Source organism: Mirounga leonina, unplaced genomic scaffold, assembly GCF_011800145.1.
Source record: "Mirounga leonina isolate KUSES-001 unplaced genomic scaffold, KU_Mleo_1.0 Mir_180, whole genome shotgun sequence".
In the NCBI taxonomy this organism is placed as follows: domain Eukaryota; kingdom Metazoa; phylum Chordata; class Mammalia; order Carnivora; family Phocidae; genus Mirounga; species Mirounga leonina.
In genome coordinates this window covers 11,809,759-11,829,975 of record NW_023270469.1, presented here as the reverse complement: position 1 = coordinate 11,829,975, position 20,217 = coordinate 11,809,759, and the positions used below count along the sequence as shown (strand labels likewise).

At 50.6% G+C, this 20,217-nt stretch overlaps 1 protein-coding gene and 1 long non-coding RNA gene across 2 annotated transcripts in view; one reads left to right on the top strand and one right to left on the bottom strand.

Annotated features, from left to right (window-relative positions):
• Positions 1 to 909: 909 nt before the first annotated feature.
• Positions 910 to 20,065, top strand: LOC118023566. The gene is made up of 4 exons (XR_004682845.1): positions 910 to 1,275; positions 1,648 to 1,757; positions 18,333 to 18,508; positions 19,791 to 20,065. It is a non-coding gene; the product is annotated as an uncharacterized LOC118023566 (long non-coding RNA).
• Positions 8,926 to 20,217, bottom strand: part of CFDP1 (craniofacial development protein 1) — a 122,678-nt gene continuing 111,386 nt past the window's right edge. The window contains exon 7 of the mRNA XM_035024767.1: positions 8,926 to 9,736. Within this exon, the coding sequence (XP_034880658.1) occupies positions 9,646 to 9,736 (91 nt within the window). The 3' untranslated portion in view covers positions 8,926 to 9,645. The remainder of the gene's footprint in view (positions 9,737 to 20,217) is intronic.

Here is a 20,217-nt window from a genome sequence, read left to right as displayed (position 1 = left end):
ATGGTGGAAGACCAGTATAATAAATTATGGTACAACCACGTGATGGCATATCCTAGAGCCGTTAAAACTGTTTTCTCAAAGAACGTTTGGGGGGCACCTGGTCGGCTCAGTCGGTTGAGCATCCGACCCTTGATTTTGGCTCAGGTCATGATCTCGGGGTCCTGAGATTGAGCCCCTCATTGGGCTCCATGCTTAGTGCGGAGTCTGCTTGTCCCTCTCCCTCTGCTCCTTCCCCAACTCTCACTCTCTCAAATAAATAAAATCTTAAAAAAATAAAAGGTCTGTTTGAATCAATGGGGAAATGCTCGTGGCATATATCACAGGGCAGTTCAGTCCAATACAGTTCTATGATGATGGAAATCTTGGATGTCTGCACCGTCCACGATTGTAGCCAGTAGTCACATGTCACTACTGAGTACTTGGAAATCTTTGATGTGACTGAGAAACTGAATTTTGAATTCTTTTCTTTTTCTTTTGGATTTTGAATTCTCATGAATTTAAAATTTAAATTTAGGGGCACCTACCTGGTTCAGTCGGGAGAGCATATGACTCTTGATCTCAGGGTTGTGAGTTCAAGCCCCACTTTGGGTGGGGAGTCTACTCAAAAAAAAAAATTTTTTTTTTTTTTAAATAGCCGTATGTGGTCAGAGCTGCACAGGTACGAGTATAATTCCAACGGCCTTATGAAAAACTACCTAAAAACATGTGTGGGAGAAGTCTGAAGGTATCCCGAAATGTAGCAGTTTGCTCTATTAGTAAGATGATGAGAGATCTGAATTCTGTTTGATTTTTCTGCTTCCAGATTTTCCAACAACGAACGGTTTCCTTCTATCATCAGAGGAAGGGAGAAGAGAGAGGAGAAGCCTGGAGCAGCAAAGTTCACGTTGGCAGGAAGGCCCGGTGTGGGCGGGGCTGGTGGGAGCGGGGCTTGTTTTGACAGGCGTGTTGTACCCCTGGTGGCTTGGGGCTTCTCCAAGCTGCAGGGCAACCTGCTGACACATTACAAACCCCGCTTAGCGGGTGTGAGCACGTGTGTGTGTGTGCGCGCACGCACACGTGGGGCCCCCATCTGTTGCCAACCTGGCAGTGCGGTGCTGGGTCTTCAGCTGTGTTTGCTGGGACTTGGGTGGATTTTGTCGTCTGAATTTCTTGCTTGCTTCCCCAGGCCTTCCTTCAGCTGCTTCTCCCAGTGACTGCTTAACGTTAAGGGGCTTCCTGCCTAAGCTCTCTCCTGGGCCTCTGAAGACTTCTCAAAGTCGGAGACAGTTCCTGCAGGTGGGTCTCGGCAGACAGCAGGGAAGGAACCCGGGCGCGTACTCATTACGGTTTGCTGATGCATCAGGAATTTAGGAGTTTGAATTATTTGAAGTGGCAGGATTAAAGGAAGATGGAATTTTCCTAAATACATAGCTGGAGGCTTTTTTATTTTTAATGAGTAGGGAGGCGATGCGCAGTTGTTCTCACACTTCAGGGTGCATAAGCATCACCTGGCTGCTTGTGAGAATTGAGATTCCTGCCCCCCCGGGATTATGTAATCCCTCCCCTTTGATTTATAGATACAGAAATGGGGGGAAGGGGAGGCGAGGGGCCAAGCCATGTACCCAAGCAGGTCACTCCACTAGACCGTCTCTTGGTCTCCTGTGGCAGGTGTTTGGTGTTAAGGGAAGAGACAAAAGCGGGGTTCTCTGACACCACCTGGAGGTCCAGCAATTCAACTCTGTCACCAAGTACCGAGAGTCAGTGCAGACCTCCCGCAGGTAAGAGGTGCAGTCACACAAGACTGTCCCCACCTCAGACACCAGCCGCAAATGGGGCGCTCAGACTGCGCACCCTTCTGCTCAGTCCATGACCGCCGCCAACAGCTTTGATCATTTGCTAGAACTCGAGGGCCCAGGAAAGTGCCCTATTTATGATTGCTGTCTGTTATAAAGGATGCAAATGAACAGCCAGACGAAGACGGGTGCAGAAGGGTACCGTGCAAGAGTCTCTGTGCCCATGGAATTGGGGTGTGCCACCCTCCCGGCACGTGGATGTGCTCCCCCAACTCAGAAGCTCCCCAAACTTTGTTGGTGAGGTATTTTTATCAAGATCTCATTACGTAGGCACAATTGCTTAAATCACTGGCCTGATCGGACTCCCTCCCCGGCCTCCCCTCCCTCCCCAGAGGTCCAGGGACCGGACTGTAAGTTTAAACCCTCCAGCTACAGGGGCGGTGTTGCTGGTGACCAGGCCCCATCCTGAAGCGTACAAATCCCAAGGGTTTTAGGAACCCAGAACTGCACAAAAACTATTTTTTTTTCTTATACCATGTGGGCTATTTGCAGTTTTGTGGAAAACACCACTTGCATTGCCAAGACAACAGAGGCCTCCGCAACGATGCTGCTTCTCGTCATTTCCAGCTTGTTGTCCACCGCAGTGCCGGGGGCACACACAGGTCATGCCAGACACTGTTGGTGCAGGAGGGCTGGGGGGTAGGTGACTGAGAACGGGGAGAATCCCCTCCCTGTGTCTCAGGACCCCAACCTCAAATTCAAAGGTCCCATAATGGAGCTCAACGGTAGAGCGTAACCGAACTGTGGGGTCCGGCTTGAGACAACAGTAAAGACGGAGCAATCTTGATGAGGCGACCAGGACCCAGAGGGTCCACCCTACCCCAGATGGCGTTCTCCAGGCCCCAAAGAGCTTCCAGACTTAAAAATGTCTTCCACTTGTCAGTCCCAGTGCCTCAAACACAGATGGGCTTAGGTTATAATGCAAAGATGTTAGGGTGGAAGAGGGAAGGCTGAAGAGAGCAGAGCAGCTGGGCAGCAACCCTCCACACCCTGAGGACTCTGGCCACCGCTCCCTCTGAGGCACCCACAGCAGCCCCATGTCACAGCTGGGGCCCAAGGGCCCTGGGGACAGCTCAGGATGCTGGGCACAGTTTGAAGATGGGCAGCTCCATAACTTCTACTAGAAAACCCACACATTGTAATTCCTTTTGGTGTCTTCAAATTTGAAGCTCGTTTATCTGGGTCAGGGACCATTTATTTGCATCTAACAAGTCGACGCTCGCCGCAACATCTTTCCAACATATGGCCTGTTTGTGTCCTGTCTCTGTGCAACTGGTCAAGGCCATGTGGGCAAGGGGGCATTGGCCTCGCTGGGAGGGGGTACATGGCCTAGCACAGACCCCTCAGCTTCCCAGCCACCCAACCTGCTTTTCAGAGAAACGGCAGTTGGGGGCACCTGGTAGTTTACCTGAATGAGTCTCTCACCTGGGGAAATGTTCCAGGAGCCATTTAGGAAGATCATTCTGGAACCCAGCAAGCTGCATCACCATGGCAACCCCTGCATCCCTGTGGTGCCCATCCCTTGGACACCTCTCTGTAAGACGGACAGGGGAAGTCTAAATGTGAGCTTATCTTTCTTTTTAAAATAATTATCTTGAAGTACTTCAGAAAATAAAGGCATAATGAATAATGTAAGAAATATGTGTCCTCACCTCCCAATTTAAGATATAAAACCACATCTGTAAACGAAGCTCCTTTTCTCTGATCATAGAAACTTCCCTATCCTGTGAGAGGTAACCGCTATGCTGAGTTTAGTGTCTATCACCCATTCATTATATATAATTATATTTATATATTATATATATGATTATATACCCTTCCTATATTCTGAACCAAGGTGTAATATCTTTTGCAAGTTAAAGCATTTTTTTGAGGTGAGAGTCATGTAACATAAACCCCACCATCTTAAAGTGTAAAATTCAGTGGTATTTAGTGCAGTGGGCAGTGTTGGGCAACGATTACCTCCATGTTCACGTTTTTGAGCTTGTATAACTGGGATCCTACGTTAGGACTTTTGCTGCTTGCTTTTTGCATCAATGCTGCTTACGAGGCTCATCTGTGCTCATGCACGCTGCCCTCCTCGTTCGGCTCACTGCTGTCCTGTATTGCCCTGTGTGACTATTTCACAATCGATCTTTTCTCCTGATGGGTACTGGGTGGATTCCAGGTTTTTATGATCACAGTAAGCCTGCCTCCTTGTGCTGCTTCTCCAGGATGTCAACCCAGGAGTAAAAGTTGCTGTGTCATGGGCTGAGAGCAGTTCCAGATTAGACATCACCCAACTGTTCCTCAAAGTGCTACTTTATATTCACATAAGCCTGGTTGTCTTGGGAAGCTGGGGGCCAGGTGCACAATTTAATTGTAGTAACCTAACACTTGGATAGTGTGCTTCATTTAATAAAACACTGTGAGGTAGGCAGAGCAGGATTATTAACCATTCTCAGCAACCTTCTGAACAAGGTATCTGAGACTCAGAGGGACTCCACCTGGATCACAGCAGTGTTAGGACTGAAGGGTAGAGGCAGGACGACCCATGTGTCAGTCCAGGATGGTGCTCTCCTTAGGCAATGTTAATTTCTCCCCTGCCCCCACCCCACCCCGCCCCCTTGTACCTTACTTAAGCATAGGTCACAGTTTACCCCATCAGCTTTCTGAGGTGACAACACAATGAACGATGGCTGGCAGACCATGGAGAGGAGACCCTGAAAGAGGGTCTCTGTGGTTTGGACCATTCCAGGCTGCACGGAAGCAGGGCAGAATCTTCTGGACTTGCACATTCCATTTTCCTTGCGGTGGTCGACATGCCTGTGCACAAAGATCGCATCTGATAGTATTTGGGGATCTAAGTTGCCCTAGGAGGGCACAAAGAAAAGGCTTTACAGAAAAGTCCGAGGGAGGAACTGTGAACACACCAGGGAAGGAGGTACAGTGGGAGAAGCATTTATGATACCTCAATTCTCTAAGGAACTGTCAGCTGGGCCCCCTGGTCCCTCCTCCCCACACTCCCTGAAACCAGGCGGCATCCCAAAAGAGGGCAACCCTGTGAACCTTGCTTAGCACAGAAACTTGGTTCTGGAGCAGAGCTTATGCCTGAGTGACATTTGAGCAGAGGCCTGTCTGAACAAGGCCTGGGGGTGTCTCGGGCTGCAGAGAGTGGCTGGGCTGCTGCCCCAGGGCAGGGGCAGAAGTGGAAGCCGAAGGGGTGTGCCCACACCTCTGTGTCCTTCTGCCACGAACTTTTGGCACCAGGAGCACCATTTGCCGCTCTCCACCTGCAATCATCTCCCCATCCTGGCTGCTTCTGTCCCCCCGGACTCATGTCTGTGCGTCGGGATCCCAAGGGGGTGACAGGCCGTTCCGTTTTGCCTTCCCCGCCCCCATCAGGCCCTCCAGTCACAAGATGTAGGTGTGATCCCTGGTGGCTTCGCAGTTTGACCTCAGGCAAGTTTCCTCTGGTGAAAAATGAGGAGGATCCGACAGATGGCCCGTGAGGAAGCAGCTGGCTGTGGGACCTCACCACCACTTGCCTGCCAGGGCTCCCAGCCAGGCCCCCCGCTCCGGCTCCCACGGTGCACAGCTCACTCAAGACTGAGTTCACCTCGCCGTCCCTTCTTCCCTAGAGACCTTATGCCGAGCTCATAATGAGAGCACCGTGTTCCTCAGGAAATAGGTGAGCAGAATCTCCTAAGGAAGATCATTTTATTCTTTGACCTGATGCTGTCCGGGGCAGTTTTTTCAGCATTGGGAAGGCATCAGATGCCCTGGAAATCCGACACAGCCATCTGGGGCAAGGAGAAGACAAAGACTGATGGCAGAGCAGGGCCAGGTAACAACTTTCAGGGATTCTTGCCCGCAATGGCCCAGCCAGGAGGTGTCCTTGGGCTGTCCCCATGCCACTCCCACCAGGCCGTGGCCCCAAGGCCGCGGTGCCCTGCCCACCCACCTCGTAGCACTGACTCAGTCTCTCCACTTCCCCACTCCCGGATAAAGGGAAATCATTTCCTCTGGAGTTGGGCAGAAGAGTTTTCACTATATGTGGATATGAAGAGCTAGATAAAATACGATCCACTTATTCTTAAAAACTGTGGGCTAGATGGTGTCTGCCATGGTTCAAACAGGACGGATGGAAAAGGAGATTCTCGATTGAACATAGTAACATCTCTGTTAGCCCCACTACCCTGCCGGGCCTCAGTGGGCCCACCAGGAAAGGCCAGATGTTCACTGAGGCAGCTCTCAGGCCTTTGAGAGCGAGGTAGGTAGGGGTAGGGACAGGTGGCCACGCTGGCTGGGCAGGCAGGTCCCACCAAGGGCATGAACGGGACTCAGGCAGGAGCACAGCCAACCAAGAGGAAGACCCGAGGCCCGAGTCCTGTCCCTGGGAACTGAGCCAGAGTAGTAAGCAAACACGGGACAGAGGGGTCCAGGAGATGGGACAACACACAATCTGCAAAGACTGGGCTCCAAGCTGTTAAAACAAGCACAGGATGTGGGGGGGCGGGGAGCGTCCCCGCCACTATGCTCCTGGCCACCGTTAGACATGCAGGGTGGGAGCGGGGCTCTAGGAGGCTGCCCATTCTGCCCTTAACAGCTGGGCCCCTCTTAGTCCTTTCCTATACACAGCTCCGTTCTCTCTCGCTGGCACAACTGAAAAAAACCAATTCATTATTAAAAACTCAAATCCAAATAGAAATAGAGAGAATAGTGTGAAGGATCTGCTGTCTTCCTCACTCACTCAGACTCAGTAATTATCGACACATGACCCATCTCCTCCTCTCTGAGCCCACCCACTCCTTGGTGACAATTTTAAGGACCAAATGGAGAAAAGCCTATTGGTTTATTACAAAGAATCGAGTGTTCCGGGGACCACTGTTTGGCTGACCAATCACCTATTCCTAATTCCACCCCCATCTTCCACAACAGGCTTTCCAGCATCCAGCTGGGGGCAGTCAGATGATCCAGCAATGGCCAGTGAGACGTACATGAAAGCCAGCTTTGAAGCTGCTTTTAAAAGTCTCATTGCAGGATGATACACGTGCACACATATACACATCTGCACGTGTATTAGCGAGAGGAAGCGGCTTCATCAATATGAACTTAGTTCAGTATGAGGGACTTTTTTTTTTAAGATTTTAAGTAATCTCTACACCCAGCCTGGGGCTCAAACTTAGAACCCCCGAGATGAAGAGCTGCACGCTCTACCGACTGAACCAGCAAGATGCCCCAATGCAGGTGGCGTTTAAAGAGGCTCTATGGAGGGGTGCCTGGGTGGCTCAGTCATTAAGTGTCTGCCTTCGGCTCAGGTCATGACCCCAGGGTCCTGGGATCGAGCCCCACATCGGGGTCCCTGCTCAGCGGGAAGCCTGCTTCTCCCTCTCCCAATCCCCCTGCTTGTGTTCCCTCTCTCGCTGTGTCTCTGTCAAATAAATAAATAAGATCTTTTTTAAAAAAATAAAGAGGTTCTATGGAGATGAAGAGGGAGGCAGCTGAAGTCAAGGCAAATGAAACTATTTTAACTGTGAAAGTCTGGGAACACTGAAGCAAGGATGCACGAAGCTGGGAGGAAGGGCGTCTGTAACAAGAATGGTCTCAGTAGCTGCGCATTCCTTGGCCAGCTGCTGGATTCTGCCCCAAGGGGCTAGGCTTGAGGGGCTTTCTGTTTTACTGGCTGCTTGGAGTTTATTTTCCACTGGGTGCAAGGCACACGGTTCCAGGATGTCAGGAAGGCCTGCGTGTGGCTTGGATAGTAAAAAAAAACCCTTCTTTTTTGGTGTTTTGCTGTACAAGAACCCCACTATTTCTGCTTGCAGCAGCCTGCCTAGTCTATGGGGAGGGGACAGTGGGGCCCTGAAGAGCCTGGCGCCTCCCGAAGCCTGGTGGCCGGTGGTGGCCACGCAGGACCGGGGCCCGGTGCAGGCTTTGCCAGGCTGGCCACCAGGTCGCTTCACGGGGTGGGGGGACGGGGAGGCTTTCCAAAAGATGCGTGGATGTGTAAAAAGTCACTGAGTGGAGATCAGATGTGTGCAGCAAACCCGCCTGGAAAAGACTCACTAAGTTGAGACCGCAGAAAGGATCCCTCCCACCTTTGTGCAGCTGTAAATTTAATCTAATGCAGGGCTCAGCAGAGAAGCCTGTGTGAGGGCTGGGTCGTGAACAGAAACTGAAGGGCAAATGCGCTATGGCGCTCCCTGACTCGTCTGACTTCTCTCTCCACACCTTGGGCAAAGCAAGAATAGCACACCCACCTGTGCCAAGAACCCAGCATGCTCTTGCAGCTACTGTCCCCATCTCGAAGGCTTCAAAGGCGTGAAGATTTGCTGAAGAAGAAAAACCCTAACTTGCGACGGGCTCAGCACCATTTATTCGGTAGGATTCCAGATCGTTTCTCAACCCAGACGAGGCGCTGGCTCACGCTGAGACGTCACAGCTTCGTCACGCCTGAGACGAAGAACCGTGGGAGGGAGCGCGGGCTGGAGGCCCTCAGGACTCGGAAGGCAAGCGGCAGTGAACAGAGGACGATGCCCAGAGGGTGCCACGCTGTCTAGCTGTGGCTCCTGCGGGTCTGGATGTCCTTGTCCTAACCAGAGCGCTGCCTTGTCTTACCTTAAAGGACTTTCCCGTTACTCTTGTATCCCTGTGTAGGACCATAACCGAGGCCTCACAGCGACCTTTTCTGATGCTGGCCCGAAGGGCTCTCCTACCACTTTTACAATCCTTTATCAGAGTGGATATGAACAGACAATGTGTTCCAATGTAGCCAGTAAACTACCTTTCTGAGTAATAAGGTCCATGACCCCATAACCATGTAGTGTTGAGGATCAGGCATTGGTTGCCATGAGCTTCTGACTATGTATTTGAGGACTGGATGGGGGACCCCAGGTGTGTCATTAGCTCATCTCAACCCTACAAAGTAGTGGTGTTCCTCATACCATTTACAGACCAGAAAACAGAGGCTCCGAAAGCCCAGCTGTGGTCAAGGTCACACGGCTGGTACATGTCCAGGCAGGGACTGGCTCCCAGTCTTCGGAACACTACATGACCCTAAACCTGTCCATGTTACTCAGGACACCCAGACACACACACCCCAAAAGCAAACTGTGGGGTTTACTCCTTTATTACTATGCAGTTTGGAATTTAAATTTTCCTAAGGAGTATAAAAAAAGAGTCTTTCAGAGTTTTCTTTGACAGAATTACCGAGGTGGGAACACATCTTAAACTGACTTGAACTCTGGGAAGAGGAAAAAGGCTGAAGGGAAAAAAATCCCTAATTCAGCAATAACACATGCTTACTTTCAGCCTGACCTTCTACCAGTTAAGTAGGAATCCCGTTCAGCAGGGAGGAAGAGAGCAGGAGAGAAGCAGCAGCGGAACAAGAACCAAACTGCAAGGACTTGGCGTTCCACCCACCCTCGGGAGCCTCCCTCCCCCAGTCTCGGGGGCAAGGCCGACTCCAGAATGGGCCCCAGAAATTCAGCCCCAGGCTGGTCGCGCTATTCCCTGGGACCAGCTCGGGCAGGCCAGGACGTGCGGGCCTGGCTGGTGGCCTTCACAGCAGGATAAAGGGAAGGCCAGTGGTGTCCTCATCTTCACCAGCCTCTTGTAGGACCAACTTTTATTTTTATTTTTTTCAAGGACAAACTTTTAAAAGTAAAATGGATGAAACCACGTGAGGTCAAGATACAAAGACAGAAATTCAACGTGGAAAAAAGACCTTGCTGGGAAACAGCTGATGAGAAACACCAGAAATATTTCACAGACGCACCAGAAGCTCACATTGTCAACAGGATTAAGCTGCTATTGATTTCCCACCATGACATCAGGGTTTCATTTTGCTCAGCCTGAGATCTCGCTCGATTTCAAACTGCCTGTGGTCCACTCGGTCTAGAAAAGCCTTCCGTTCAATGTACCTAGAAGAAAATATAAAATGTTTGTCAGCAGACTCCTGTAGGAGAAAAACATCTCCCCTGCACTGTCCCGCCCCCCAGGTGTGAACCGCCCCCCCCCCCAGGTGTCCACTTGACCAGTGGGATCCCGGGGTTAGAGCAAATACAAACAGATTACCACAGCTGGTACCCAGAGTAACCACCCACGACTTGCCCAGTAACATCCAAACCACTCACGCTTGGTCTAAACAAGATGCTTCTGGCTCAGAGGTCACTGCAAGTAAAATGGAAAAAAGAAAGCAACCACCTATCCGGGGCTTGGTGCCAGGACAATGCAGCAGTTTTGTAAGAAGGTTTTAGGGACAGAAGAACATAGGCTGAGTCAAGCACAGGTTCAGTGGGGGGCTCTGTTACACATCAGCTGGGCCACATTGGTCAAGCACTCAACATCTCTGAGCCTCATTTTTTTTTTTTAAAGATTTTATTTATTTATTTGACAGAGAGAGAGAGACTGGAGAGAGGGAACACAAGCAGGGGGAGTGGTAGAGGGAGAAGCAGGCTTCCCGCTGAGCAGGGAGCCTGATGTGGGGCGCGATCCCAGGACCCTGTGATCATGACCTGAGCCGAAGGCAGACGCTTAACGACTTAGACACCCAGGCACCCCTGAGCCTCATTTTTCTCAAGAGCAAAACAGTGATGCCGTATTTCCTGGTCTCAGTGGTGGGCTGAGACGGTGAGAGAGAGAAAGGTATGCATCCTGCATATCTACAGTACATCAAACTGAAAAAAGGTGCATCTGAAAATGGAAGAAACAGGGTCTTTTTTTTTTTTTTTTTAGGATTTTATTTACTTACTTGAGAGAGAGCACGAGAGCAAGCGAGAGCATGAGCAGGGGGAGAAGCAGATTCCCTGCTAAGCAGGGAGCCCGATGCAGGGCTCAATCCCAAGACCCCGGGATCATGACCTGAGCAGAAGGCAGACACTTAACCGATTGAGCCACCCGGGCGCCCAAAACGGTCTTCGTAGAAACTACTTTCTCGGGCTGCCGTGAAGCTCAAGTGGGCACACAGAGCGCTCACTTTAAAGGGATTTCACTGCCTTCAACGCCCTCCTTCCTTCCCCTACTCCTCTCCAGTGTCCTCTGCCCACCTGGGGCCAGAAGAGGCCTCCCTGAAGTTTCTCTAAGGGAATGAGAGCAAGAACGGCCACCCACAGTCCACCTACGGGGCCCCTTAAAAGGTTGGTGCTCGGCGATCTAACGGGGGCCAGGTTCAGCAGACGCGGGTTCCCCAGGCGCAGGGCAGAAGTGGGCAGGTAAGGAGTGGCTGGCAGCTTAATGAGACAGGGCTGCATTTTAATGCACCTTCTTGCCCTAAAGCGGGCCTTGTCTTGCCCGGGGGAGGGGATCTCTGCTGCTAATTCATCTACTGAGAGAGCAAAACTGTCACTGAAAATAGGAGACATAATTGAATCTCCGCACTAGGTCATTATGTTAGCAGGCTCAGGAGCCCATATGCCTTCGCTGAGTCCGGGGCCTGCTTGCTGGCCTCAGGCTGTGGCCCCTAGCCCCGCAGAGGTGGAGGTGGCTCTGAGTTCAAACGCTGACTGCCACTGGCTAGCTGTGTGACTCTGGATACACCACATAACTTTGCCAATTCTGTTTCCTCATCTGCCAAGAGAAGAAAGAAAAATGGATCATCATCCCTACTCTGGAGGGCTGCTGGGTGGACTAAATGAAACTGTCCACAAAATGCCTAGCAGAGCAGGCGCTCAAGAAAATGGCAGCTAATGCTGTCACCATCGTTTGGGGAGGTCCAAGGGCAACAAGATCCAAGAGGGGAGCGCAGTCAGGTCTCTTGATGGGTATTATCGGCGACTAGGTCAGGGATCAGAAACTAAGCTGCTGCGTCTACACCGCCGACCAGAGGCCAGAATGGCTGGAAACGAACAGGAGGGTCTGCTCCTAGGTTTGACACAAGCCCATCGGGGCCAGGCCATCAGATTTAGCGAGTGAAACACAGGATGCCCGGCTAAATGTGAATTTCAGATTCCCCGGCAGACAGGAAAGCCACAGACACCGTGGACCCCCTTCTGATAAAGAGAGAAGACAAGGCGGACTGCGGTGGGGAAGCAAACATGTGACAGAACACACTCACCTTCCACCTATCACCAAGGGGCCCGTGATTCTCCAGAAGGGGCTGCTAACCAAAATCGACCAAAGGGCTCTGCCACACCACAACCATCATCCTCCCCCACCTTAGTTTTCACCAGCCCTGGGTGAAGGCTGAGATGGGCAGCAGTATTTTGATAGCCCGAACTGCCCCTTGAAGTTCAGCAGGAAAAAAAAGGGTGCACCGTGGCTAGAGGGGAATTTAGGACGTGTTTCAAGAGAGCCATTACCCAATGCTCTCTTGTCGGAGAGTGCCTGGAGGGAAGGAAGAGGAAGTACGTGGCTTTGAGCAGTTGTGGTCTTTCTTCTCGATTTTCCTCTAAAGAGGAAGTGATACTTAAATTAGGATGCTCACAGAGCATGAAGGATGGCCTTGCAGGTTCCTGGAAGCAGTGCTAGGTCCAGCTGCATTTTAATGCACCTTCTTGCCCTAAAGCGGGCCTCGTCTACCTCCATGACCCCCAGGAGTCACGCTTTTAGCACCAGCACAACGTGGTGAGACTCTCAAGAGTGAAGCCAGGCTGGGTGCTACCCAGGCAGGTGCAGGCAGAGCTCAGGTTAAGGGGAGGATTCAGGCAGCCAAGAGGGGCATATGTGCAGAATGCAACTGAATTCTCAAGGGCGACCCAGACAAAGGCCGTCAAGGCGGGCCTGGCGACTTCACTTCCCCATTCACAGCCATGTGTAGCTGCTAACAGGATCCAGCCAAGAGCTGGCCAGGAACAAAACTTCTACTGGACATGGACCACTCCCCTCCCCGAAAGACAGGAAAGGTGCCGAGGATGAGATGGGCTCTGATATTTACTATTTGTTTCACTTTGGGCAAGATACTTAATTTCCGTGCCTTAGTTTTCTTCTCTAAAACAGGAATAAAAATTACAGTAGCCCTCTGACAATGCGGTGAGCCTGTGAGAAGTGCTCTGTAAACAATAAAACAAAGAACAGCTGAGCACTGAGGGGTTCTTGCTTCCCATTTCTGACCTGACTGTTCACTACAGAACCTCAGACCCCGGGACAGCTGCAACAGGGACCAAGAGACCAAATGCTCCGGGAGGAGGAAGGGTTTGTGGGGAAGGCCGCCTCCTCCGAGGTGGCCCAGGTAGATGGCCTATTTAAACCGAGCTTCAGCAAGTTTTCAGGCACCTTAAGTGGGTTACAGTCCCAGAACACAACCACCAGCTGACAAGTGCAATGGTGCCTTTCTGGCCTGTGCCCAGCACTCCTGGGGACCCAGCCTGATTGGGCGCAGTCCCCTGGGAAGCTGGGGGTATGTGTGGGTGGGGGCATCATCCCTTCCTGCTACTATTGCTCTATGTGGCCCATTTACCCTCGAGGAAGCGGCTCTTTACTTTCATTAGTAAAACATGCTAATAGCACCAAAACCTAAGGGATTTTCTAGCTTTTCCTTTCAGAACCAGGTTAGATACAACAGGTTCTGGCATCTTTTTGATCCTTCGACCCAAATTACTTTTCTGGTACCAACTGTTTGAGATCCAGGCCAAAAAGGAGGCAGGGAAAAATGGAAGAACAGAGGAAAAGGGTAGAAAATGCTTCTAGGGAATATGCTGGTACCTACTCCACAGGCAAATGAAGGATGGCCATCCACCCAAAAAGTCAGAGGTCTTTGAGGGTGGGAAGGCCCAACGGGTGGGCCCATCCTGGTCATTGGCCCACGAGAGGCCTCCTCCCCCCTGGTCAGGGAAAGAGCAAAGGGAGGTGCGGGGACATGTGACGCCGGTACATGACTGAGGGCATTTCCAGCTGTGTTATTACTCTGTTCCCAGCGTCTGGTCCCCCAAGCAAGCACGCAGTGCCGCACAAACATGACTGGGAATGCGGGTCAGCTCAGTGCCCAGCACCAGGAGGCAGTGGGCCATGGAGGCTGTCTCAAGATAAAGCCCTGTGATGGATGTAGTAAGGTAGGCCCTTTTCTGCCCGAGAGAAGCAAGCTGCCCAGTGTCGCAAAAGCCCGCATCCCCCTCACCCCGTGGAAGAGTGTGCGACTTGTAAACCGCTTGAGGCCCAGAGTAGAAGAACGGTGACTTGAATGAAGCTTCTCCCCTGCTTTCCTCCCATCTCACCAGGTTGTGCTGGTGCTGAAAGCATGACTCCTGGGGGTCATGGAGGTAGACTGTTTGGAGAAAAACTGATTTTCTCTGGGCTCTCCTACATGCCTCTCTGCGTCACAAGCACACCTGGTTTCCAATCATGGCACTCCCTGACCTTCGATTTGATTGCCAGCGGCAGCCAAGCCCGGGCCTGCAGTCCGCTCAGGCACGGTGCCCCAAGCCCTTCTCCAGGCCTGCCGGCCTCCGCCTCAGCTGACAGTGCCCGCTGCTGGGGAAGCCGTGTGCTCGGGGACGGGGCTGGAGGGAGCAGTGCGAAACGCTGGGCCAGCCCGGGAGCCCGGGGCTCAGAGTGAGTTGCGACCCTTTGCTGTGCGGATGACTGACCATCTTGGGGACAGGCGTTTTAACCAACTCTGCTGCCTGGGCAGAGACATCATTCTGATGGACCTGATGTCATGCCCTTCTTTTCTGGGGGGCTGATTCTAGTCCTACTAGGTTCCAACACAAAGTCATGACTGGTGGCTAGTGGGGTCAGGCATTTGGACAGTGAGGTGGGCTCGGCACCTGCTCTGGGCTGGGTCCTCTTCTAGGTGCTGGGGACAGGTGGTGAACCTGCCCCTTGTTGTTGGAGGCTCACCGTGTATGAAAGAGAACACGATGACTCACTCCAACAAAGTGCTATGACTGACGGTTCCTCAGGTGGGGCTACTCTAGAGAGTGGCATCTGAGTCAAACGCTGAGTGACAAGAGCGAGCCATCATGGAGGAGGACCTGGAGGAGCCCTACAGAAGCTGGGCCATCATGAGCGGGGGAGAAGGGGGCACGAGGTGGGCAGGAGACAGCTCAGGAAGGGCCTAGAATGCCAGTAAGGAGTCAAACACTGACTGCAAGTGCTCCTGGGGGGGGGGGGGTGTTCCAGAAGGGAACAGAGGAAAAATAGTTTATATTAAAAAAATCCTTTTAGCTACTGTAGGGGAGAATGGAGGGAAGGGGACAGACAGACAAAAGCAGGGAGTATGACAGATGTCTGTGGCTTGTACTGGAGGGATGGCAGTGGGGCTGGACAGAGGGCATGTAGTGAAGTATTTTATGACAGAACTGTCTACTGGACTTTTGCATGTGAACTGAAAGAGGAAATCAAGGATGACTCCTAGGTTTTTCTTTTAACAGTTGGGTGGATGGTGATGGTGTCATTTTCTGAGAAGTCTGAGGAAGAAGACTTTATGGAAAGAAAGGCAAATATTTGGTTTTGCATGTTAAGTTTGATGTGTGTCTAGGACATGCAAATGGAGGGGTCAACCCAACAGCTGATTTGGGAGTCTGAAGCTCAGCGGAATGGTCGGGCAAGGGAGAGCTTTTCCGGGAGTCATCAGCAGAATGTGGTACCTAAGCTGTGGAACTAGTGAGCTCTCCTGGGCGGGGGGTGGTCTGCAGGGAATGGGAGGACAGACAGCTGCCCAGAGCTCAGTCCTGGGACTTTCCAAGTTTAAAAGCTGGGGGAAGGAAGAGGGACTAGCCAGGGAGGCTGGGAGGACATACCCCCAAGCTGTATCTGCCACCTTTGTGGAAAGTATTCCTGAAGGGTTGGCAGGAAGACACCAGGAGGGAATTTAAAGGAATAAGGCACCCAGCTTTCCGTTTGCAGTAATGCCCCTGACAGTGTGGTCAGTAACGGCAGATGGAAGAAAGAAGAGTGAGCAGAGGACTCACTATATTTATAAACACACCAGATATCTCCTCTACCTAATTCTCATAAACTAGAGAGGTATAGTATACTGAAGAGTTTCTACTTTATAGATGAAGATATGGGCTAGAACACATGGCAGGTTGGTAGCAGAGCCAGGATTTAAATACAACTTCAATTCAGTTTTTTTTTTAAAGATTAATTTGAAAGAGAGAGAGAGTGTGCTCGCGCGCGCTCGCACACAACTGAGTCGGGGTGGGGAGGGGCAGAGGGAGAGAGAATCTCTAGCAGACTCCCCACTGAGTGTGGAGCCTGACCCGGGGCTTGATCTCACAACCCTGAGATCATGACCTGAGCCGAAATCAAGAGGAGGACATCTAACCAACTGCACCACCCGGGAGCCCCAGTTTCAATTCAGTTTTGTCATAAAATGTAACACACAAGATTTAAAGTGAATAAAACGGGCAAGGCAAACGCCCCATCGTAAAGCAAGTGCTCACGTGGCCATGGCCAGATGAAGAAGCGGAAGGCTGGCAGCCTGGAGGAGGCCCCTGCATAACTCTCCCACCAACGCCAGCCTGGCCAGGTGCGAACTTGCCTGCCTTTGAAGTTTGCATGCCCTCAACATTATGGTCTAGTTGTGCCTAATTTTGAACTTGACATAAATAGACTTATACTGTGAATTCTTCTGTGACTTGCTTCTTTCACAAAATAACTCAACAGATGCACTGCTTTTGCCTGTCTTTGACCTTTATATAAATGCGATCACACTGTGTGAACTTCTTGGTATTACTATGTTATTGAAATTATCCATGTTCATTCCCAAAATGATGTCACTTAGGTTAAAGCCCCCAGTCAGTCAACCCAGACTTAATACCCAACCTCATTGCAGTTTCAACCCTCTAGGAATGTAACCTTTAACCGGTCAGTCAGGAATTCTCTGGTCAGCACCAGTAAGGTTATATGTCACATGGGCCTTCTTCATCCTCCAAAGGAAGATGAGGTAATCCACCTACTAAAACCCTTTTGTCCCCAGACGGAGGTGACCTCACCTGAAATAATCTTTCTATTTATGACTTCCTTGTCCTGCCTTTAAAAACCTTTCCCTGGGGCGCCTAGATGGCTCAGTCGTTAAGCATCTGCCTTCGGCTCAGGTCATGATCCCAGGGTCCTGGGATCAAGCCCCGCATCGGGCTCCCTGCTCAGCGGGAAGCCTGCTTCTCCCTCTCCCACACCCCCTGCTTGTGTTCCCTCTCTCGCTGTGTCTCTGTCAAATAAATAAATAAAATCTTTAAATAAAAATAAAAATAAAAACCTTTCCCTTTCTGTAGCCCTCTGGAGCTTCCCTCTACTTGGTAGACGGGATGCTGCCTGATCCATGAACCATTTAATACGATCTCCACACTTTGCCTGTTGCATTATTGATAGATACTTAAGTTGTTTCCAGTTTGGATATTATGAAAACACTATCATTGAAATCCTCACACCTGTCTTTGGGGAACGCACAACGGAATTTCTGCTGGGAACACAGCTGGGGTGGGACTGCTGAGTCGCAGGGAATGAGTGCAGTCTGGTGGTTAATGCCAAGGGGGACATCCGAGCATGAGCTGTCGTATCTCTCAGATGCACTGAGTGTTTCCATCATTATGAGGCAACCGCCTCTTCGTTTCTGGTCATGCTTTTGTCTCCAAGTCTGTTTTGTCTACTATCAGCTTTCTTCTTGTTTGTGGCTGCATGGCTTATCCTGTCACCCATCTTTTTTATTGTCACCAATTCTGCATCCCGCTGTTTCGACATGTGTCTTTTAACCGGTATATAGTTGTTTTTTGTTTTCTAATTCAATGTGTCAATCTCTGTCCCTTCACTGGAGAGTTTAGTTTATTGACATTCAATGAAAGTTCTGGTAAATTTTCTGCAAAGAATGTAGACAACGGATGTATCAGATACAGATTTTAGAACAGATCTGGTCCTGTGCCTGCAGTTTCTCCAGGTACCTCGTCTCCTTATGCGCATATTTTAAGATGGCAAACTTGCCTTTAAAATAACTGGACAAAAATAACCCAATATTGACCAATCTGCTTCAAATTTTATCCAATCTTTACAAGGGGAAAGATGTGTTAGCATTTACTGAACTGGAGTTACTATCAAAACATAAAAAGCATGACATAAGCTTTTAATCTCAATCCAAACTTATTTTAATCAGGACTGTGTAACAGGAATATTTTTACCATCATTTATGACTTGAATTCTTGTATAAGAGATCAATTTAAATTTGGTACTTGTGAAAAGGTCTTATAAATATATATATGGCAGAGGTCAATCAATACTCACAGGGAGCTCTTCTGAGATGTTATCAAATATGACTTTCCCCCCTTCTTGGTTTCAGCGAAGACCACTTTTATTCCAGGGGGATGCCTCTTGGGATTCTCCACACAGTCCCTCAGAGTAGCCCCTCCTGGTGATGCCTTTGTTGTTGCTGGCGTCTGTGTAAGAGAATTTGGGGCCTGACCTGCCTCTGCCCAAACAGACCTTACAGGTTTGGTTCTTGTGCTTCCGTCAACACTGTGGCACTGGGCACACTTCTCTGGAGAAATCTTCTTGCGCTTCTCGACATTCCTGGTTTTGAACTTGGCTCTCCAATTACGTATGTGTTGGAAAGGCTCAGCCAGCAGCTGGCTGTCTTGCTCTCATCTCTAGAACTTTGATGCTACGGTCTAGTGATTTCCAACCCTGGCTGTGCATCAGAAGCACCTGAGCAGTGAGTTAAAGATACAAGTCTCTGCGACTCTCGGTTCAGCGGCCCTGTATAAGAGTGGCCTTGTCATCCCAACTCTGAAACCACCCCAACAAGACGATTCTCATGCTAAGCCAAGGTAAGAACCCGAGCTACAGCCTGTTCCCTGGACTAGGGGTTGGGCCCCTTTAATCTGCCTGCAAGAGCTAGGAAAGGCAAGTGAGTGGAGGTGTGGGGACAGGCACTAGAGAGGGAAGGTGAGAAGAGCCAGAGACAGAGCAAAGAAGTCATGAGATCTGCCCTGGAAAAACACAATCAGATTGGTGGAATCGTTGGGTGGGGGGCGAAGAGTCTCAGAGAAGCAGGGAAAGCAGGGCGCTTAAAAGCTGCACGCCTGTTAGTGGTTCCTGAACCCAGTTACGCGATTTTCCATTGCCTGAGAAGTCCTCATTGGGCAGATGGCCTTTTAATCCTGTTTTCTCTTCCAGTCTACATTTTATTAGCTCTGCCTTATCTTCAACAGCACCACTCCCTACTTTTATAAGACCTATATTGACTTGAGCAGAAGAAACAGTGTCCGCCCCACATAATCAATACCCAGAGGACCAATAAAGTGTCACACACACTGGCAGGTCCCCTGCTGTCCTGGATCACCAGGCAAACGTGGAGAAGAGGAATGAGCTGTGAGCAACCAGAGCAGAGGCAAAGACAGGGAGGTCTGGGGCAAACGTCAAAGGCCTTCTCTAGATAAGAGCGGCTCCTGCCTGGGCTTTATCCTGGGCCTTCCTCAGAGGACTCTGGCACTCCCACCTCAGTCCTGCGGCATTCCATCTTTGACAGAAGACTGACTTACAGGTCTGATGGCTAACCAAGCTCACAAAGTCATTTAACAAAAAATTTTTTAAACATACTGATCAGCTTCTAGGTTAATTCAAATAATCTTGAAGCCAAATTTAGAAATGTGACCCAGAAATTCACCCCCTCACCTGTCTGTATTATAATTTAGCTTAGAAGCCGAATGACTACCACTTGATGCACATGTCTATGTGACAGGTGCCTGCAAAGCGCTTTATGTACTTCATGTGCATTATGTGTATGTGTCATACATGTGTTACATGCATTATCTCATGAGATCCTCGCATTCACCCCCAGCGTGGTATCATTACCCCAATGCACAGGCAAAGGGGCTGAGTTTCAGAAATGCTCTGTGTGTTGCAGGGAGAGCCCTTCCTGGTGAAGGGCAGGGCGGGGAGGACCCAGACTGTCTGACAGCCACACGGCACTTCTTTTCACCGTTAGGGGCGGGGGGAGTGATGACCTTGAGCCATGGACCCTGTTCTGCAGCAACTTTGCTTCTTAGCTCTTTCTGAGGTTCCTAAGTACTCACCAAACACTGCCTTTCTTGATATTCTTGACTACAGAGCCTATGGACATCCTCTTCGTACTCCAAGGTGAAGAGGAGGGGTGCAAGTGATAGCCAGGGTGCCGTGAGAGGGCTGGCATGTCATGTAGGTTGAAGCCCCAGCCTGGGCCACAGTGACACGGACAAAAAGAATCCGCAATGAGGCGACAACATCTATGCACTCTATTGGCTCTGCTCTGGAAGCACTGGGCTGGTCTGGCTTCTCAGAAGACCAAATCATTCCGAACACGACAAGGCGGATACAGCGAGCCAGATCTGACCACGTGACGAAACGAGGTGACTTACAGTTCCCGGGAGCTGTCTGTTGTCATTCGGGGAGCTCGGCTTGGCAGACAGGGCTGGCCCCGCCCCGCCCACCCCCACCACCCCCAGTGTTCTTCTCACCCAGGGGACCGGCTCCACATTAGAACAGAGCTTCACCAACA